The following is a 22,288-nucleotide window of genomic DNA, read 5'->3' as shown; positions in this document are numbered from 1 at the left end:
TCAGAGGCTCTGAGAGCTTTTCTCTCTGTGGACTGTTGCTTTGATTCACCTTCAGAACAAATGGCTGCATCACGTCTCACCGTCTCACTTCCTGTTGGTTCTCACCAGAAAACACTTGACTTGGTAACCTGTCTGAGTGAAACTCTCCATCTGACTCTTTAGTCCTGATGCTTTACTGGTGAATCCCAGTCAGTCTAACTGGTTCCTCTCTGACTGACTGAAAAGGAAGATGGATGTCTCTGTGGAGGACAAGGAGAACAGAGCAGAACCTCCAGGATACAGCTATCCACCTATGAGGAGCAACTCCTCCCAGTCCAGACTTCCAGACCTCAGTGGACCTGGACCTTCAGACACAAAGTAAGAAAAGTGTGGATGAAGCTGATTGAACTTCTTCAGGTGTCTCCTCTCTGATGTCCATCATCTAGAGAAGCTTTCATCTGACCTCAGTTACAAACATGAAACCTTCTGATTCTCTGCAGCAGTTTGTGTGTTCAGAGCTTCTGAAATAGTTTTATCAGAGATTTTCTCACTGACTGATGTGATCTGAGTTACAACATGTTTGTGTTTCAGAGGTCTGAACCACAGATGGAGAGCAGAACCTCCAGGACCCAGCTGTCTGTCTATGAAGAGTGATCGGTCCATGGATCCTCCTCTACACTTCAGTGAATGTGGACCATCAGACACAAAGTAAGAAAAGTGTTTCTAACTGACTCATTTGACTCATCATCAGACAGGAAAACAGGATTTCTGCAGATATCTGGTAGAACCGATGAATTCGTGGAGTTCTAAAGTGTTTAAAACAAAGTTGACCAGGTGAGAATGCAGCTGAGCATCAGAAACACAGTTTTTACTTTAATCTTTACCCTTCTGCAGACGGTGCATCACCTCATATTGGGACCAGTCTGCTCCATCAGGACTCCCCTCCTGTCCCCAGTGTGGAGACAGATCCAGAACCAGAAGTGGACTGCAGACAGCCAATCAGAGCAGCTCAGGACCAGGTGAGACGTTTCTGCACACCTGTTGGTTTAAAACACGTTTTTGTTTGGTTCAGAATGAAGATTTCAGATCTTAATGAAGATGATTCAGATTGAACTACCAATAAAATGTTGGAGGTTCTGCTGCAGCATTCAGATCTGCTCTGTGTCACATTTCTCAGCAGATGTTGGTCTGCAGGAGGTTTTAGAAGAACATCAGCTCAGTCTGAGGAGGAGATGTGAACATGTGACTGAAGGACGTGATGAACCAGGAAGTAGAACCCTCCTGAACAGGATCTACACTGAGCTCTACATCACAGAGGGACAGAGTGAAGAGGTTCATACCCAACATGAGGTGAGACAGCTAGAGACCACTTCCAAGACCAAGAGGCTCCATGATGCTCCAATCAGGTGCCAGGACATCTTTAAAGCCTTACCTGAGCAACATGGAGTCATCAGAGTGGTTCTGACCAACGGCGTCGCTGGAGCTGGAAAAACCTTCTCAGTGCTGAAGTTCACTCTGGACTGGGCCGAGGGCTTGGAGAACCAGGACGTCCATGTGGTGCTTCTGCTTTCCTTCAGGGAGCTGAACTTGATCAGAGATGAGCAGCACAGTCTTCTCACGCTGCTCCGTGTTTTCTATCCAACATTCCAGAAGATTCCAGCAGAGAAGCTGGCTGTCTGGAAACTTCTCTTCATCTTTGATGGCCTGGATGAAAGCAGACTTTCACTGGACTTCAGCAGCAATCAGATGGTTTCTGAAGTCACACAGAGGTCATCAGTCAAGGTGCTGCTGACAAGCCTCTTCAAGGGGAACCTGCTTCCCTCGGCTCTGGTCTGGATCACCTCCAGACCTGCAGCAGCCAATCAGATCCCTCCTTCATGTGTCCACAGGATAACAGAAGTACGAGGCTTCACTGATGCCCAGAAGGAGGACTACTTCAGGAGGAGGTTCAGTGATGAAGAGCTGTCCAGCAGAATCATCTCCCACATCAAGACCTCCAGGAGCCTCCACATCATGTGTGGAATCCCAGTCTTCTGCTGGATCACTGCTACAGTTCTGGAGGACATGTTGACTACAGAGCAGAGAGGACAGCTGCCCAAGTCCATGACTGACATGTACTCACACTTCCTGCTGGTTCAGACAAAGAGGAAGAAGAACAAGTACCATGAAGGACCTGAGACCAGTCCACAGGAGCTGATGGAGGCTGACAGGGAGCTTCTTCTGAAGCTGGGGAGGCTGGCATTTGAACATCTGGAGGAAGGAAACATCATGTTCTACCAAGAAGACATGGAGCAGTGTGGTCTTGATGTCTCAGAGGCCTCGGTGTACTCAGGAGTTTGTACACAGATCTTCAAAAGAGAGTGTGTGATCCTCCAGAAACCAGTCTACTGCTTTGTTCATCTGAGCGTTCAGGAGTTTCTGGCTGCAGTCTACATGTTTCACTGTTTCACCAGCAGGAACATGGAGGTGATGGAGAACTTCCTGGGAGGAGACTACAGAGACTCCTCTCTGGAGGATTTCCTGAAGAGAGTCATGGAGAAATCACTCAACATTAAAAATGGCCACCTGGACCTGTTTGTCCGCTTCCTTCATGGCCTCTCTGTGGAATCCAACCAAAGACTCTTAGGAGGTCTGCTGGGTCAGACACAGATCGGTTCAGGAACCATCAAGAGAACCATCAACAACCTGAAGGAGATGAACAGTGATAAAGTCTCTCCAGACAGAAGCATCAACATCTTCCACTGTCTGATGGAGATGAAGGACCTCTCAGTTTATCAGGAGGTCCAAAAGTTCCTGAAGTCAGAGAAGAGATCAGAGGAGAAAATCTCAGAGATCCAGTGTTCAGCTCTGGCCTACATGCTGCTGATGTCAGAGGAGGTTCTGGATGAGTTGGACCTGCAGAAGTACAACACATCCTCAGAGGGAAGACTGAGACTGATTCCAGCTGTGAGGAACTGCAGAAAGTTCAGGTGAGTCCAGATGTGTTGATGAGCATCATCAGTCAGTAGTAGTTGTTAGAGCTGCTCAGTTTAAACAGAAAAATTACTTTAGTGAATGAAAAAGACGTCAAAGTGAATCAGAAGGTTCAGAGTCGTCTGATTGTGGACAGATCAACACTCTGCTTCCTCTTTCTGCATTAAAGCTTTGTTGAGTTTGAACTTGGTTTATTTGGTTCCTTTGTCAATGTTATGGCCACCAGCCTGGCCACTTTGGATACAGGAGACAGGATCACCCAGCCGTGGTGATCAGCCTGAAACCGCCCCTCCTCCTCCTCCTCTCATCCAGGCTGCTGAGGAGCACAGCTGAGATGAATCTCTCTGATGACCCACACCTGGGATAAAAAGCCTGTGCCTTCAGCAGTCTGAGAGGCAGCAGTGCAGGTGTTCTGCTGTCCGCCAGGCATCAGTTTGTGTTTAACCCCTTCGGTTTGATCAGTTTTAACTTTAATAGTTTTAACTCTGAGCGATTCAAAGGGACCTTTTGTTCTTGTCAACTTGTTTGACTCGGTTTTAAGGTTAACATCGTAGTTTACAGACTTTGGAATTTTAAAACACTGAATGTTTTCGTAGTGTCGGTTTTTATTAACCTGTGTTTTTTTAAAACGCCTTCTGGTTCGGTAAAACTTTTAATGAAAAAGTTTTAACCGGGACCAGACATCGTCCAGGTTTCCCAGCAAACAAAGAGAGGGGGTGGTTGGGATATGACATTTCAGAGACTTTGACAGATCCTCACATACTCTACCCCAAAATTCCTGGACAGGTGGGCAGGACCACAGTGCGTGAATGTAATTGTCAGGAATGTTGTTTGTGCAGTGTGTACAGGTGTCAGACGACACAAACCCCATCTTGAACATCCGATGACCTGTATAGTGTACTCTGTGTAAAATTTTGTACTGAATTAATTGTAAATTGGGGTGTCTGATCATTTTAAAAGTTTTTAAACAAGTTTGGGACCAGAAGTTCTGGTCAAAGCTAACTGATAGATCCACCTCCCATTTTTCAATAGGGATTTCTATTCTATCTATTTTGGACAGTGTCTTATATACTTTAGACAGTAGTTTGGGGGGTTTGAGATTATAGAAGTCTAATACCATTGGTGGTGTTTGTAAATTCAATTTTAATTAAGCTTAAATTTTTGTTTAACTACAGATTCAATGTGGTGATATTCTAAAAAGCTATTGTTATCCATTCCAAATTGGGAGACTATTCTGTTAAATGGGTTAACGTCCAATCCTTCATATGTGTGTTCCAGGTATAGGATTCCTTTATTTTTCCAGTCCGGAAGGTTCATCATTTGGTTATTTTGCAAAATGTCAGGATTGTTCCAGATAGGTGTGCGTCTGCATGGTACTAGTGAAGACTCTGTCATTTTAAGATACTCCCACCATGCTGTCAGAGAGGTGCTGATACTAATACTTTTGAAGCTTTCATGTTTTCTCATGCTTGAGCTAATAAATGGTAAGTCTGAAAGCAAAGTGTCTGTTCTATATCTAACCAGGACTCATCTAGTGGGTTATCTTGCAACCATCTTGGTATATATTGCAGCCTGTTGGCTAAGAAATAATAATAAAAGTTGGGTAGATCCAGTCCTCCTCTGTCTTTGGTCTTTTGAAATGTAATGTTTTTAAGCTAATTTGTGGAGGTTTATACTGCCAAAGGAATTTAGTGATGAGTCCAGAGATCTGAACCAGTCAGCTGGTGGCTTGTTTGGGATCATTGAAAATAAGTCATTTATTCTGGGTAATTTTAATTGTAGCAAACTTCCCCATGAGTGATGTATTGTATCTAAGTATTATAGCAGGTTGCTTAAAGGGACTGTAAGGAAGTTTGAAGTTTTCGCCACTCAGGCCTAACGCGTAACTGCAGCTTCAATAGTAAGCTTGTGCATGAGGTCCGAACGTGCTGTGTGTGTGTGTGTGTGTGTGGCCCGGAGGACCGAGGACAGGAGAACACGCAGCTAATTAAATAAATAATTTGGCTCTGTACCTTTCTCTTCAGCACAGCCGACAATGGTTTAAGATGGGTCAGTCCTGCATGCTCAGATCATTCCCTTCCCTTGCTTGAAAAATTGTTCCAAAATGAAAGTAGAACCCACATCTTTTTTATCTGTGAATTCAATGACGTTCGGTGAGTCTCAAATAAAAATTTGGACGTCTTATTACTGTAAAAAAATATATCATTAATGTAAAAAAGAAACTCAAAATGACAAATTATGTTCACAACTGGAGATGAACCCAGGTCTTCTGAATGAGAGTCAGACACCTTACTAGGTGAGCTAAAGCACCAATGACATTCAATGTATCTGTAACATTTATATCCTTGTTGACACCTGAAACAACGTCAATCCAAAGAACGGTTCAGAGCAAAAATGGCTATTTTGTTGCTAATTTGCAGGAAATATCTAGAAGAAAGTTCTACAGAAAGTAGCTAAGGGTCCTCAGAACTGTAGCTAGGTTTGTCACTAGGCGTTAGGAACAGGAGTTGGCACTCTGCTGCAAGCGATGGATAGCAAATGCTACGGGCTATGCCTGAGCGTGAACGCGCATGAAGCAGCCTGCTCGACCCGAGCATCTCTCTTTTTCTGTGATTTTACAGAAAAACAGGCAATCACAGTAAAAATGCCAGGGCTCATTCTACAGGACCAGGGCATTGCAGGAGAATGTATGAAGAAGAAATTTATTATTTCTATACATGTTTTGGCTGTCAAACTTCCTTATAGTCCCTTGAAGATTAGCAATCACTGCAAGGCGTCGGGTCAGGACAGCGGTTATATGTTCAGGAGAGTGGGAAATAATTAGTGAATGTCCAGCTCCAAAGTTGTCTTTGAGTTCTTCTTTAATTAAGCCTGATTCATGCTTCTCCATCTGCATCAGTGCGGAGACACTAGTGCAACCTAGTGCAACTGCACTAGTGCAACTCAGAGCTCTCCGCAAGGTCAGACAGAGTCGAGCTCTCTTTTCTAAACATCCGTCAGTCGAGACGGACAACGCAAGCTTGTGATTGGTCAGGACGCCGCTGTTGTCTACAATGCCAGCATTGCGCCCTCAAAAACATAAAGAGAGCCGAGGATAACTAGCGGCAGACATGGAGCAGCTTGAAGAATGCCTCGCGAAAAAACTCTAAAAACATGAACGTTTAATTCCCCGTGACTGGAGGAGTGAAAAGATGCGCAGCAAGCATTTTATTGGTGGACGGAAATGACAGGAAACGTGGGTTTAGAGGTGGCGTGCGCATGAAGCGGTGGAGGAGGATGAGAGACAAATATGTCTGTGTTAAAAATCTCTTATATACAAAAAACACAATATAAACACACTATCTTGGACCGATACATGACAGGGTACCACAGAACAGTGATACGCCCTCTGTTGTCCTACTGGGTAATTGTTTTGCAACACTCCCCAGGAGACTGAGAAGTATGAGAGCAAAATGCTTCCATCAGTCCGTGCGTGTCTGTCCCTTGCGGAGCTGACGGAGAAGCATGAATCAGGCTTGAGGCACAAACATTCTCCATACAGGTATCTGACTGGTTTGGTAGCAGATGCAGAATACATGGGTGGATGTTTGTGTGTGTGAGTGTGGTTTCCTACAAGGAATAAACAAATACAGAATCTTCAGTAATAGCTTGTGAGTAATTATTTCTCATACAACTAAACATGTGGTTACACAAGGGAATTATACATATCAAACATCTTTAGTGTGTTCTTGCTGTGTTGAAATTAGGGCTGCAGCTATCGAATATTTTTGTAATCGAGTACTCTATCGAATCTTTTATCGATTAATTGAGTACTCTAATAAATGACTCTTTTGCGTTTGTAAACCATTATATCAAATAGCATGTTATAAAATATGAAAGACCTCTTAAAATGAGCAAGCAATTTCCAGTTATTCTTCAAGTTTTATTCAAAATTGGTTTTCAAAACTTCAGCACTTCAACTTTACTTCACAGTAAACAATGCGAGCTGCTGTGGCCCAAACAGAACCAGAACCGCTTACGGCGCATGCGCAAACATGGCTCGCCTGCTGTTTCCTTATTAACAAACGTTCGTTTTAATTTCTACACTTTTTTTGTCTCACACTAACAAGGATTGTCGAAAGCATGTTTGCCGTGGTTATGTCAAATTATACTGATCGCAAAACATTTATTTACTTTCTTTCGTTTTCCTCTCATAAATACCCGTGTCCTCCTGCAGCAATCCCGAAGGACAACAGACATCAATAACAACACAGTAAAAAGTCCGACGTGTTGTAAAAACTGCTATTTTTAGCACATTTTAAGTCCGACGTGTTGCTACCAGACGTACGGTGTGAGCTGAAACTGAGTGCTACAAATGGAAAAGTCACAGTGTCTGCAGAATATATAGAAATACAGGCTAAAATGCATTATCTTGTAGAGGCTCCGAGTCCGCCTGCAGAAGTGACATTTCCATGTGGATGTTTCCTGGTCAGGTTGCAGCATCGAGGAATGTGGTGTTGTGGTAGGCTAAATCCATTTTACAGTATTTACACTGGACTACGTTTTCCGCCTTACAACGTGAAAATGGTCCCACATCTTTGACATTTTGTGTCTTTTTCGCACTCCACCGGGGTCCACGTTGTCCGCCATGGCTTAAAAGAAAGTTAAGTTGCGTTCGCTACTCGCGTTTGCATTCAGTGCAGTGTGTATGTGCGTCACTTATTTCGGTCCGGGTGAAACATGACCACGGGCGATTGCAAAGCCGTGAATTAAACGAAGCTTCGAGGCAGAGAATTTGATTCGAGGACTTTTTGTACTAGAATTATTCGAGGACTCGTTTCTGCCCTAGTTGAAATTCTAATTCCATCTTTTAGTTCTTTTTAAAACACAGATGTTTTATTTACCTGTAATGTTTCGTTTGCGGCTGCAAACTTCGTCAGGCTAATGCTGATGGTGGCGTCACTTCCTTCTCCTTTTATCCGCGGGCAGCAGTGGACGTTGTCGCTCTCTGCTGCCCACTCTCCCCTCTCTGATGATGCAGTCCCATGCGCGATCCAACGTGTAAACTCCATCATCTCTGTTCATGGTCCCACATCCACGTCTCCTTATCTCTATGGCTTCTTTTATCCATCTTTTGTATTTCTGTTGTTCGATGTTTTTGATCCTTGTGTTGTCCCAGTCCATTATATGGTTTCCTCTTGTGCAGTGATCTGTTACGGCTGACTTCTTTATAGTACTTTCTGCTTCTTCTTTTGCTGCTCTTGTGTGTTTTCGACTTGCCTCTTTCTCGCACTCCTTTCTATGTTCTATTGTTCGTGTGTTGAGTTGGCGTCCGGTTTCTCCTATGTATGTTTTATTGCAGAGTTTGCATGGGATTTCGTAAATGACTCCACATTTAAGTCCAGCTGGTATCTTGTCTTTTGGGTGTACTAATCTGTTTCTAACTGTTGTGAATGGTGTTGTTGGTGTGTTTATGTTGTGTTTTTTTCATTGTTGCTCTTATTTTTTCTGTTATGCCTTTGATGTATGGTAGGGTTATCACTGGTTTTTGTAGTCTTTATAAATAAAGGAGCTGACCAAAAACTACTTAAGAAACGTACAGCTTAAACCATACAACTAAGAATTTCCCTTGCCAATAGTGAATCAATGTATTCAGCACACAACACTAAATAAGACATTTCAACCCAATAGCACTCAGCTACAACAGTAACAGCAACGAGAGAGGTCATTCAGAGCTTAACTGTTTATGCTAACCAGCTAGGAGTTGCAGATGGTTGGCAGTTAGCCCCCTAATATTAACCGAAAACAACCTCAAAGCGCCTTATGACATTCATACACAAGTACCAGGTGTCTCAGGTGTTTCAGAGCAAAGTACAGCTCAGATAGGATTACTCACTTTCAATGGACGCACACTAAAGGCTGGAAAGAATGATCTGACCTCTCTGAGTTGCAAAACACTCAGAACCATACATTAATGCGCTGTGATTGCCACCTAGTGGCGGAACGATAAAACTGCAGGCAAACATCAATGTAAAGAACCCTGCACCAATCTGAAAACAGGTCAGTTATAACAGTCTTTGCAACCAGTGATATCGGTAAGGATTTCCATCTTGCAAGATCATCTTTCACTTTCTTTAAAAGCGGGATGTCGTTTAGTTTGGTTAGATCTGCCAGCTTGGGAGAGACATTAATTCCCAGTTATGTGATGTTCCCAGACTCCAGTTGTGTATTAAAAAGAATCATAGAACCTTCTAATTAATCATCCTAAGACCAAGCAAGGTGATATTCTATAATTAATAGACTATTACAGCTATCGGTCACAAGTAATGAGAATAGAAATAAATAGCTTTTAAAGCAATTTATTTAGCCCACATAACTTTACTATTTTCCATTACACAGATTATACAATAGGTTTCAAACATCTTGCTCACTTAACACATTTGATTATTTCAACCTTTAAGTTGTAAAGTCATTTATAATTCAAGGCAGATGATCTTTATTCAGAGTAAAAGTGCAGGAATCTCCACTTCTGCATGAGACCTTGAGCAAAAATATTATGGCTTCTTTGACTGGTTGCATGTTGAAAATCCCTTTTTTTCTTTCTTGGTGGCTAGACAGATGTTATGCGTCCCTGGATGTGTGACGCAGTTTGTTGCTGCAAATTAAATGCTAGTTTCTGCTCATGTTGATGAAAACTTGACCATTGGTATGCTATACTGTTAAGTCATCGTTTAATTTCAAAATGTTTATCATTACAACTGACTTGAATTTTTCTCATCTCAGAGCTGGTTCTGGTTCTGGACTCTCAGAGACTCACTGTGAAGTTGTGTCCTCAGCTCTGAAGTCCAACCTGTCCCATCTGACAGAACTGGACCTGAGTGAAAACTATCTGTCTGGTTCTGGAGTGAAGGTTCTGAGTTCTGGACTGGAAAGTCCAAACTGTAGACTGGAGGTTCTGAGGTCAGTTCACTGCAGCTGTTTGAGGTTTTCTGTGTTTACGTTTCTGAGCACGTTGGGGGGTCAAATATTGAGATCATGTGACCTGATTCCAGCATTCAACCATATCCTCATACATTCATGTCAGCTCCACAATAACAGAGTTCAAGGACTAAACAGACTTCAGGTAAATTAATCAGGAGCCCAGCAGGAGGCGCTGTAGATGTTTAAGTTCTTTAATTAATGAACAGCTGCAATGCTGCCATTGTTAGAACAAATATTTCTGTTAGATGTTTTCAGATACTATCTGCTCATTTTATTATCATAAACTTCATTTAACTTGAAGATTGCTGCTGAGTTTTATGAAGGCATTGATGAAGTGGTTGCTAAGCAACAGAAACACAGCAGCAGGTGGGCACTGTGGGACACCTGAGATGGATGAGAGGATCAGGATTTGTTGTTGGAACTTTAAACATTAATACTGTTGAAATCCTGAGTCTGTTTTTGGAAACGTTACATGGACCATTAGCTGCTGGTTTCATCCTGTTTTTTTTTATCTTTTATTTCATGTTAGAAAAAGAAATGAACTGATGAACTCTATTTGTCCAAGGGCCAGAACTTCTCTCAGCAGACTCTGTGAGGGCCAGATGGTGGTGTAATTTAAAATAAATGAATTTTATGGGAACCTTCGTGCACGGCTCTCTCAGGCCTTGAATCAGGTAGAAAGAAAGACCCTGTTAGTAAATCCCAGAATGCTCCATTCACCACACTAATGAAGAAAGCATTAATCACGTGTCCATCACAAGCTTTTCTCAGTGTTAGACTCAGATTAGCTGGACTACAGGAAGCCTTTGGGGGTGCCAACACCAAGCCTGCACCTTTAGGGTGGCTCGTCCACAATTGACACACTGAAAGCTTTGATCATGTATGTGCTCAACGTGTTCAGGTTAACACACACCTGCTAATTTAATTACAAAAGAAATTACTTTTGTTCATTTGGGATTAAAAGCAGGCTGTGACACAAGAGGAATTGTTTTATTTGGCTAAATGCAACCATAAGGGGCGAGTCATTTCTGGATAAAACCAGAATAATAAAAGTATTATTGTAGTTTATTTAGATGATTTGGTTCATGTTTCTGTTCTAACCTGCATCCTGCTGGCTTCAGCTCACTATTTGTATTCTTTATTCAGATTGATGTACTGCAGGTTGTCAGAGATCAGCTGTTCTTCTCTGATCTCAGCTCTGAAGTCCAACCCGTCCCATCTGACAGAACTGGACCTGAGTCTGAGCAACCTGTCTGGTTCTGGAGTGAAGGAGCTCTGTGGTTTCCTGGAGAGTCCAGACTGTAGACTGAAGGTTCTGAGGTTGGTTAACTGCAGCTGGTGGAGGTTTTTCTGTGTTTAACAAACTAAAATCATTCACTGATAATAATAAACATTTATACTTTTGTAGCAGAAATCCACATTTCATTTCCTCAGTTAAACTTTTGTCGGGTTCACACGAAGAAGAACAATACCATTTTCACACAAAGTTTTCTTTCTTTCACACTTAGCAGCAAACAAGGGGGATTTGAAACTGGCTGTAGTCATATACATTCCAAGATTCCCTTTTCAGCACATCTGGCTAACTCCTACCTTCTCCCAGGGACATAAATTTTACCAAGTGACTTGTTTTTCCCTACTTTACCAATCGCAGAAGCAGGACGACAGGAGGAAGACCTTACTCTCACCAAAGACTTGTACGACTTCTCAGGGCTTGTTCTGGAAGGTTCCAGAATTTAGTCTTCATAAAAACCCTGGTATTTCTGTTTATCCACAGTCAAAATGTGTTTTAGGATGTTCACCTTTAAAAATCAAGGTGTTCAAAGTAAATGTTTAAACTCTTATCAGTTACAAACCTAACTGCTTGTTTTGTGATTTTTCTTTTATGTTAAGCCTCTGCTATTTTTGTTTCACCAATTAAAATTAATGCTAACAGTAATACAGTCAAGCTTAAGACATGAATTTACTTCTTTTTTGTTTAAAGTAATACTTTTTGAGGCGTTATGTGGATCACTTTGGTAAATTGTGATATGAACTCTTCACTGTTGGAAAGGTTGAGTTATTTGAAAGATTCATAGTGCCATCCAGTGGTTAGTGAGTGGAATACATGTGGGCATGACCAAGCAAGGTTATAAAGGCCAGGGGACTCCTTTCTCAAACATTGCGTAGAATCCTTACTAAAACCGTACTGAAGCTCAGCAAAAAAAATGTACTTACGCCAAGTAGGTTTGTGATCTATCAAACATGGAGTACGCACAGCTGCACGTAATCTCCGCTTCGTAAATCAGAAACTATCTAAGGTTCCCAGCTGCTTTTTAGTCACATCCCGCCCTCACCACGCCCACTTACTGCCATAAATAGTCAGTGCAAAGTGCCTCGTGGATCTCATGCATATACATAAGCCGGCTGTTGCAGCGCTCTGCCAATGACCATGGCGACCATAGATCAAGGCAGATCAAAGAAGCACAATTTCACAGAAGCAGAAGTTGAGGTACCTGTGGGCAGGGCTGTGCAGAGACCTCTGAAGGGGCGGGTGCTCAAATTTAAAAAGGGGCACACAGAATAATATTTTCTAACACCATGACATAACCACAGTATACCTGGCTGAGTAACAAATCATATTTATTAGAAATTCAAAATGGAAACGAATCATTATATACACCCTTACCATATAAGGACAATGTCAAGCAAAAATAACTTGTTTTGGTAAATGGTCTGTATTTGTATAATGCCTTCTTAGGGTTCTACAACCCCCCAAGGCACGTTACAACACAGTCAGTCATTCACACACACACATTAACACACTGATGGTGATGAGCTATGATGTAGCCATAGCTGCTCTGGAGCGCACTGACATAGGTGAAGCTGCTGAGCACAGGCGCCACCAGTCCCTCCGACCACCACCAGCAGGCAAAGCAGGTTAAGTGCCTTGCCCAAGGACACAACAGCATCAATCTCTGATTGAAGTCAGGATCAAACCTGCAACCTTCCGATTACTGGACAACCTGCTCCACCTCCTGATCTATTGCTGTCCTATTTTACCTGATGATGGGGTACAGTGTAGCTGTTGCAGGGTCGCTCCTCTTGCTGCTGCTGGTGATGCTGGAGGGTAAGGCTGTGTTGATCTCAGACTGTAGGTAGTAAAACCAACAGAGGAGAAATGTTAGTCAATTACAAAATTAATGTAAGATCATAAAAAAATGGCAAAAATTGGTGAAAACTCTCAGAACTGTAAGACAGAAATATCTGAGACAAAACCTGTGGTGAATAAATGGAAATCTAAACATTAGTGGATAATAGAGGAGTTTATGTCAGAGATAAGAATGTGTGTGTGTGTGTGTGTGTGTGTGTGTGTGTGTGTGTGTGTGTGTGTGTGTGTGTGTGTGTGTGTGTGTGTGTGTGTGTGTGTGTGTGTGTGTGTGTGTGTGTGTGTGTCTTCAATCTCCTCAGGTGATCTATCACTCTCCACCTGCTGTCCATCTGAGAACAAGGCAACATTAGCTATTGTATGAATGAATTATGTAGTTATTCACATTTAACAGGTCTTGCACCTAATCCATGATCCATGATGAGTTGTGTATATTATTGTTTCTAAACTTGTTGCTGTGATGCAACTTACCTGTACTCTGTTTTTATCCAGCTGGTGAGGGACCCACTGCCTTCAGCTGCCTCACATAGCTCTTTCTGTGGCTGCTTCCGCCTCCTCTCCTTACGAGGCATGTCTGTACAATGGTATATCATAATTAATTTACAAATATGTTTTCATGCATATAAACCTCATGCACACACATACTGGGACATTTCATTCCTTTTCCAGAAAACTAACTGTATATAATTTGCTTCATGATGCTGATCCAGAATATTTCCATAATATTTTAATCATAGTGCTTTAGTAATTATAATAAAAATAAAGAATAAAAAATTTTTATGCTTTCATTCAGTTTTACTATCTTCTTTGTGCAAAACAGAGACGTGTACAGATAAAATAATTTTGCTGTCAAAACAGTATTTTTTTAAATGTACATCTTTGAAACATATTGTTTTTAATACAATGCATTCAAAAAGAGAGCAAATATAAACTCCAACATTTTGAGAATGTGCATAGTATTAGTGAACTATAAAACCCACCAGAAGGGCTGAGAAACCTTAAAATCTAAAACAAAACTATGTTCCCTAAAACGCTGGACCGAATTTACAGACAAGGACTGAATATTTAGTAACACAAAACTTGTGACGGATGTTACCTTTAGTATTTTTCTTATTTCCTTTCACAAAAGGTAGCAAAATTTTAAATTTGTTCAAGTTTTATCAGTCTGCGAACCAGGAAGTGATTCTGTAAACAGGAAGCAGGGCTGTGTGTGAGACCCCAGTCATGTGACGCGCAACAGCGATAGGAATGCAACTTTGCTGTACCCAGTTAACAACAATGACATTTTATTGGCAAATTCCCAATATTTAAGATTGAAAACATATTTTCGTACAAGTACTTATGTACAGAATGTTTTTGGTTAATCCTAAAGCTACTGAGGTTCAGAGTCGGTACCCAGCCACAGACACACACCCAGCTAGTAATATATCACACACACACCTAGTGCCACAAAACAACTTAATAATGTACAAAATAATCTAATAACTGTGTATAGTAGTGTGCATCCTACTTACCAGTGTTAGTCCGTTTCTCCCAATCAGTATGTCCTAAAAGCTCTGCACCGCTCGCTCGGCCATGAAGGAAACGTGGGCGCTGACCGGCTGTGCACTCTGGCGTCAGGAAGGGAAGGTGGTCACGTGACTCACGCCAGCTATATAGCTTTATTAAACAGAAATTTTATTAATTATTATTTTTGTTATTGTTGAGGGGGCACAAACAGAAAATTCTTAAAAAAAAAAATAAATAAATAAATATATAAAAAAATCATTCAGCCTCAAAAAGGGCACTTTGGGCACATGGGACAAAAGGGGCAGGGTCTCAAGCACCCTCCGCACCCCCCTCTGCACGTGCCTGCCTGTGGGTGAGGAGGAGAAATGAAAGGAAGTGCTTTTGCAAAACAAATAAGAGAAAATCCACTGAGTGGCACAGCGTTGCTGAAGCCGTCAATGTTGAGAATTCTTCAGAGATCTGTGGCGGATATTAAAAAAATGGTCCAATCGGGATTCGATCCTCAGACTCCCAGGTGAAAGTCATGCGCTAACCAGTCACCCAAATGGAGATCTCCCTTGTCCAAGTAGCCAGGGCGCATGATCGATCGGGTCACAGTGACAGGACGCACACTGTCACAGATGCATGACATTCTGTTTCAATCTGCCCCCCTGCTGATATTCTGCATTCCGTATTCTGCGCTTCAGGCTGTGTGTGTGTGTGCGCGCGCGCGTGTGTGTGCATGTGGGGGTCTTGTTGTGTGTGAAAAGGAAGCGGTACAAGTGATAATACTGCAGGATTTCATACTTTTATCCTTCTCAGCAGCAGCACTGCAGGTGCTCTCCATGTCCAAAATGTGCGTAAGCCAGGTCCTTAGTCTACTTAAAGTTGTGCACAATTTTCCACTAAGTTTTCTTTCATAAATCCCAAAGTTTGCGTGGAAAGTAACTTATGCAGTTTTCCGACCCCGTTTTGTGCGTAAGCAAGCTTGATGAATGAGGCCCCTGGTTTTAACCTCGTGACGGCAGAGCAAAGAACAAAGGACGCCTTAAGCGCAAATCCCTGCTAGGCTTTTCCATCTCGCCTAGCAACGCCGTCGCTCTCAAAGTTTTTAAGTCATTAGCTCTCAAAAGTTAGAGTAAAACTCAGAGGCAACTCTAACTCAGTTAGTCCATGAAGGCTTCACACAAGCGAGGACTTCTCTGGCTGTTTCAGCCCTTTGGTCACCCCTGGCGACGGAAACAGGTCTGTGAATCATTTCATCTGGCTGACTTGTCTGCTAAGCCGATTAGTGAATTCAGATGATCCCGTTTCATGGCGTGTTTTATTTCAATCCAAATTCTTGTTAGCTCTCAAGATTTATTCTTCTTTATCTGCCGCAACAAACCCTTATTTGCTTACACACACACACACACACACACACACACACACACACACACACACACGCGCACACGCACACGCACACACACACACACACACAAACCCACTCAACCATTCCCCATAAACTCACATGAAAATTCACTTGTTCCCTTGTAGAAATTATTCCCCATTCTACTATAACGTTGTGTGTGTCACCAAATTTCCACTTTTATTACAGATCAGTTATTTAATATCACTGCCATAAAGCTTCGGATTTAACCATTTTCTTAATTCCATGCATGAAACTATAAGATGTGTTTGATCCATTTGTCAATGTATTAACTGATGTTTGTAATAAACTCACAAACGTAAATAATGCCTGATCATTTCTAGCGATCTCGAGAATAGTCGGCACATTCTGGCAAGAATTCATCCTTCAGGTTAATTTGTGGTGTTCAGTTTGAGACTGATCACATTGAACAAATCTGAATATCAATTCAAGTGTTCCAAGTTCACACTAACGAAGGCTTGGTGGTCCCCCGATTAATTAATATAAGATTATAAACAACTAAACAAGCTAAATCTACACCACATAAATCTATATTTATCACTACACTTTTCTCACTTTACATTTTTAATCTGCACTTTTATTTTTTCTGAACTTTTCAGTTTCTCCAAAAGTTTAAATAAAAATTTTCTAAAACACGTTTCTGCTTGTTTGATCCTTTAAATAACGTTTACTGAATAAAATATTAAATCATGTTTTTGCATTTCTGACATAATAAAATGAATGAATCTGATAGAAATGGTTTAGGTCATAAAGTCTCTGCTAGCAGCAACTATTGATGGAGTACCTGGAGATAGAATATTGCTGAAATTATGAAGGAAACGCTATTGCAGGATGTTTAACTGTGTCAATAGTGAAAGGTTCAATGTCGGCAATATTGACTGTAGTTGTGGCCTGATTGTCTGAGCAGATGAAGTTTGTCTTCCTACTGAGAAAAAGTCATTAAACAAAGTGTGTGGCCTTGAGCAGTTCTCAGCAGAGCACATGTAGTATGCTAGTGGAAGAGTCCATGTGTTCCTCTCATTGTGCTTTACTGGTTGGTTGAAGCATGCTAGCTGACCTGATCACATGTTATCAGATCTTTTACTTCCTGTGGTGAAAGAAACTACTGGAAGGATATCCTGCATGGATAATTACATGTCAGTTGCCCTGGCAACAGTGTTGTCTAAAGTGTTTTCAAGAGTCTATAGCAGCAAGTGATCATCAGTGTGGTTATAAGTCTGCTTAGTACGGACTTATGTATCTGTGCTCTAAAGGAAACTGGAAGTAAGTCTATGAGACAGAATCCATCTGTTTTTATGTGTTTTTAGATGCCTCCAAAGCCTTTGACAGAGTTAATCGCCATAAACTGGATCTGAAACTACAAAGTAGAGATTCCCTGCAGATAGAATCAGGATTTAGCATTTTTGGTCCTCTCACCGACTGATGTTGCAGGTTCAGTGGGGAATGGAAGTCTCTGAAGCCTTCACTGTATGTAATGGAGTCAGACAAGGTGGAGTCTTGTCTCCTGTCCTCTTTAGCCTGTACCCTGATGATCTGCCTGATGCACTGAATGATCGCTAGACTGGGTGCTTGGTGGGCCACCTCCTTGTAAATGACTGAGATTGAGACCTAGATGATCTAGTCCTCCTGTGTCCCTAAAGTGCTGGCATGCAGCAGCTGCTCAGGGTCTATGGTGAACAATGTGACATCATGTTTAACCCTAAAAAGAGTCTTGCCATGATTGCTGCACCTAAAGAAGAGCAGAAACTGAACTTTCCATCTTTTATTTAACAAACCAAGTCCTGGATGTGGTGAGAGAAGTCAGACATTTGGGGCCCATTCTAAGAAGTGATGATGATGATGATGTTAAGAGACAGTGCTCTGAGCTCTACATGCAGGCTAACACTCTGGTACAGTAACAGTGGCATGTGCTCAGACCATGTTAAAGTGGCCCTTTGTCCTTCCACTTGCACTCCCTTCTACACGGCCCACTTGTGTTGCACTTCTAGTCAGGCTGGAATGAAGAAACTACAAGTGGCTTATCAGGATGCATTTAGAATCCTCCTGAGGCTCCCACCACGGACCTCTGCAGGTCAGATGTTTGTCAGGAGTAACATCCCTACCTTTCATGCACTACTGAGGAACTACATATAGAAACTCATGTGTGTGGTTTGAGTTTGTCCGCTAACATTGTAGTCGAAGCCTGTCAGCTTTAACATATAGAGACACGAGGTATCCCTCAGGTCTTTTAAACATCGGAACAACTGCCTTTATGCTTTGTGATGGGAATGTGTTTTATTTGTTTTACACATTTTATACCTTTATTCCTTGTCTTTATTTAATTAATTTATTATTTTATCTTTGGTGTCTCGTGATATGGACAGTCACCATTTATACTGGAATAAAGTTTGATTTAGTTAATGTTTCTGTTTTAACCTGCACCCTGTTGTCTTCAGCTCACTGCTTTTGTTCTTTATTCAGGTTGAGGAATTGCTGTTTGTCAGAGATCAGCTGTTCTTCTCTGGTCTCAGCTCTGAAGTCCAACCCATCCCATCTGACAGAACTGGACCTGAGCTGGAACAACCTGTCTGGTTCTGGAGTGAAGGAGCTCTGTGGTTTCCTGGAGAGTCCAGACTGTAGACTGAAGGTTCTGAGGTCAGTTCACTGCAGCTGTTGAAGGTTTTTCTGTGTTTAACAAAATAAAATCATTCAGATTCTTCATAAATAATTTTTTTAAATAAAAATTTTGTTCACTTCAAAACTTTGAACTATACATACATTTTGTCAAAACTTTTGAGTTTTTCCACAAGTTTGAAAAAAACTTTCTTTAGAACAAAAATAGTTTCTGTATCTACTTGTTTTAAACTTTAAATACATTTTACTGAATAAAATGTTAAAAATCAGTTGATGTTTCTGTGTTTCTGACATGAAAATAAATGAGTTTATTTTATTGATTTAGTTCATGTTTCTATTTTAACCTGCATCATGTTGGCTTCAGCTCACTGCTTTTCTTCTTTATTCAGGTTGAGTAGCTGCAGTTTGTCAGAGATCAGCTGTTCTTCTCTAGTCTCAGCTCTGAAGTCCAACCCGTCCCTTCTGACAGAACTGGACCTGAGACGGAACAACCTGAAGGCTCTAAATGTTAAAAAGCTGTTGGATCTAGTGGAGAGTCCAGACTACAACCTGCAGACTCTGAGGTCAGTATCTGGGTGGAGTGAGTCCAGGCTGCTGTCAGCAGGATTAGACTAAACCCAGTTAGGACCAAAGCAAAGATCCAGTGTTTCCAGTAAAGCTGCAGCTTCCCAGTGGCTGCTTTCCTCAGTCCAGCTGTGAGAGGAGAATGGTGACAGGCTTCATGATTGGACAACAATCAGCCAATCAGAAGAGCCAGAAGCTTGTGTTGATGTGAAGATGAGTGTTGTTGTTGTGTTCAGGTCTCCAGGAGATCAAGCTAGATTCCTGTTGACAGCCTTCAACATGTATAGAGACAATGGTCCACATTGATCTAAAGCTTGGTTTATGCTTGACGCATTTACTTTCCGCTTGGTGATGCGGCTCGCGGATGGAACACGCTTCACAACTTGCAGCGTTTATGGTTCATGCGGCTTGTCTCTGCGGTGAGCCAATATTCTCCCAAACTGAACGGGGCAGCATGGAGCTCTACGGCATGCATCCAACACTACACCATAGTAGAAGTAAAAATTACTGTTGTTTACAACATGGCATTCCAGCATTTTTTAACAGCGTCCTCGTCTTTTCCAACAGTGCAAGCTATTTCTCTCCAAGAATTATTAACAACATGTTGATCACGTGATCTTAGAGAGCTGAATCATACAAATGTCTGTATTTACAAACCTCTGCCATACTAGTTCTTGCCAGTCCGCCATGCTTTTCCGTGTCCGACCGTCCGCTTGGTTAGAAAATTTCCTAGGTGCGCGGTGCGGAAAGTTCTGGCCGTGCGGAGGCGCGGTGGAGGGGCGTGGTTGTTAAAATAATGCAATTTTGCCGAAGCGGAGCCGTGCTTCCCTAGCGGACGCGTCAAGCATAAACCAACCTTCAGTGTCTCCATCAGATCTGATCTCAGACTGTTTGTTGTCTCATTTCAACAGGAAACAGCTGGTCACTTTGATTTTTGTCACATCTCTGAGATCAGTCTGACTGCAGCCTGTAAATCACTGGCTCTGATTTCAGAAGGCTTCCATTTAGGAGCTACGTGGTCTTTGTACATTTAATGTTAAAAGTCTCTGCAGGTGTGTGAGCTTCACTCCAACACGTTAATATGAGAGCTGAAAGGAAGCTGCTGCTGATGTGCTGCATCACTGACTGAAGGCTGAAGGAGAGAGTCTGGAAACAGGAAGTCACCTCCTCTCTTTTACTCTCTACAGGTGGGAGGAGTCATGATGACCTTTGACCAGGAGAGAAGATGAGCTGACTCCTGATGATCCTCAGAGGCTGAAGCAGCAGTTTGTGTAGAGACTCTGACTGGATCATGATGATGAGTGTTTGTATGTTATAATGTGATGGACCTGAGTAACAGCTTGGATTTATTTTTCTGAAGCATGTCGAGATCAAATGATGGCAAAGATCCCAACAAGTGAACTTTTACTGAAACTTGCCGTCTTGCTCTAAAATCTCAAAGAGACGTGTGCTTTTGTTCCTCTTTGGTATCGTGTTTGCTGTCAAACTACTCCCAAGACTGCATCAACACAACAAAACAACAGCTGACAGTCTGATCAACTATCACTGTCTGGTCATATCTACAGTTTTTATCCAGACGTTGTGAATGGACCAGATGTGCTGTGGTAACAGTAACAGCTGTGTTCTCTGAACAGGCTCTAGATGAGAAAGTGTTGGAGTTCACTGACACCACTGTCTGCTTCATCAGAGGAAATGATCCTGCTGCACAAACATTTATTTTGACTGCTTCATTTCTACAAGGCTGAAGCAGCTTCACATGACAGCGTCTGATTCTGCATCAGTTAAAGGCTCCATTCCGTTATATTTGTTTTCATCCTGACCATCTGTGATCACAGCTGGGGCAGCAGTAGCTCAGGTGGTAGAGGGTTGCCTCATGATCGGAGGGTCATGGGTTCGATTCCAGCTCCCACCAGGGGTATCCTGCTGTTGTGTCCTTGGGCAAGACACTTCACCCAACTTGCCTGTGTTAGTGGTGGTCAGAGGGGCCGACGGCGCCAAATGGCAGCCTCGCCTCTGTCAGAACTCCCCATGGCAGCTGTGGCTACAAGTAACCATCACTAGCAGTGTGTGAATGTGAGAGTGTGTGAAAGCGTCTTTGGGTGTCTAGAAAAGTGCTATATAAGTTTAATGCATTATTATTATTATTATTACAGCTGCTTCTAGAACTACAACACCTAGACTTTCACACCTGCTCTCACATCTTCTAGACTACAAGCAGAATCAGGAACAGCCTCATGTAACTCTTTCTATGCAGCAATGTTTCACCATAAAGTGATGATTGCTAATAAAGCATCTGAAGCTTCATGTGTGACTTATCTCTGATCAGCCCTTTGACCCTAGATAGCGTGTTGGGTGACCCTAACTACATCTCTGAAAGGTGCTAACTCTAGATTATGTAACCCTGTGGAACAGAGTTCCAAAATGTTCACTGTAATTGTTTTCTAAAAATGTATTTTTTTGGGTGTTATGGAAATTTTATATTCCATTGCTTTAATCTTATTCACAAATGTCCTGAAGCAATCTCACACTCAGACACACCCACACACTGTTGTTCCCACACACACACATTCTCTCACACAATGGCCTCACTTCCATTCTTATCTATTTGTTTAAGTAAACTCTGTGATCAGATGTTCGGGGCATTTTGCCTCATGCATGTGCCACAGTTATAACTGGTTGGCTTGTCTGCTCATTGTCTCCTTCTCTCTTCACCACAGGAAATGGGTTTATTGATAAACATATTGATAAAATCCCTAACAATGGGGGATTTAGTTTTCCTGTGCATGAAGGGATCTTATTGGGTAGTTTATTTGCTCATCAGAGGTCGATGTAGTTCATTTCACTGGGTGTAGGTGAACAGTTTCCTCTTGATTGGTTGGATGAGCTAGATCCCGCCCCCGAGGCGGGAGACGTAAGCTCTTCCATTGTCCTCCATGTGCGATGCAGGCTGTGGTCCATGGAGATAACAGAGCCAGCACGCTTCGACAGAGACGGGAAACGGCAGAAAGCCAGAGAAGCTGGTTTGGTTTGGAGCGAGCGGAAGAGAGGAAGCAAAGCAGCAGGAGGTTGTTAATCCTCTGTTGTCTTTACAAACGGTCTTGGTGAGTCAACCAAAGAGCGAACGTTAGCATGGTTAG

At 42.1% G+C, this 22,288-nt stretch overlaps 1 protein-coding gene across 1 annotated transcript; it reads left to right on the top strand.

Annotated features, from left to right (window-relative positions):
• Positions 1 to 856: 856 nt before the first annotated feature.
• On the top strand, positions 857 to 21,455 carry LOC107374340 (NLR family CARD domain-containing protein 3; the record flags this gene model as incomplete). Its single annotated transcript, XM_070547836.1, has 7 exons — positions 857 to 998; positions 1,160 to 2,948; positions 9,715 to 9,891; positions 11,059 to 11,232; positions 18,435 to 18,608; positions 18,977 to 19,150; positions 20,339 to 21,455. Coding segments are annotated over 7 exons (2,646 nt in total), but the record flags the coding sequence as incomplete, so codon positions are not given.
• Between the last annotated feature and the right edge of the window lie 833 nt (positions 21,456 to 22,288).

The sequence above is a fragment of the Nothobranchius furzeri genome, chromosome 2, assembly GCF_043380555.1.
Source record: "Nothobranchius furzeri strain GRZ-AD chromosome 2, NfurGRZ-RIMD1, whole genome shotgun sequence".
In the NCBI taxonomy this organism is placed as follows: domain Eukaryota; kingdom Metazoa; phylum Chordata; class Actinopteri; order Cyprinodontiformes; family Nothobranchiidae; genus Nothobranchius; species Nothobranchius furzeri.
Note: the sequence above shows the minus strand (reverse complement) of the source record. Positions and strands in the feature narration are given on the sequence as shown.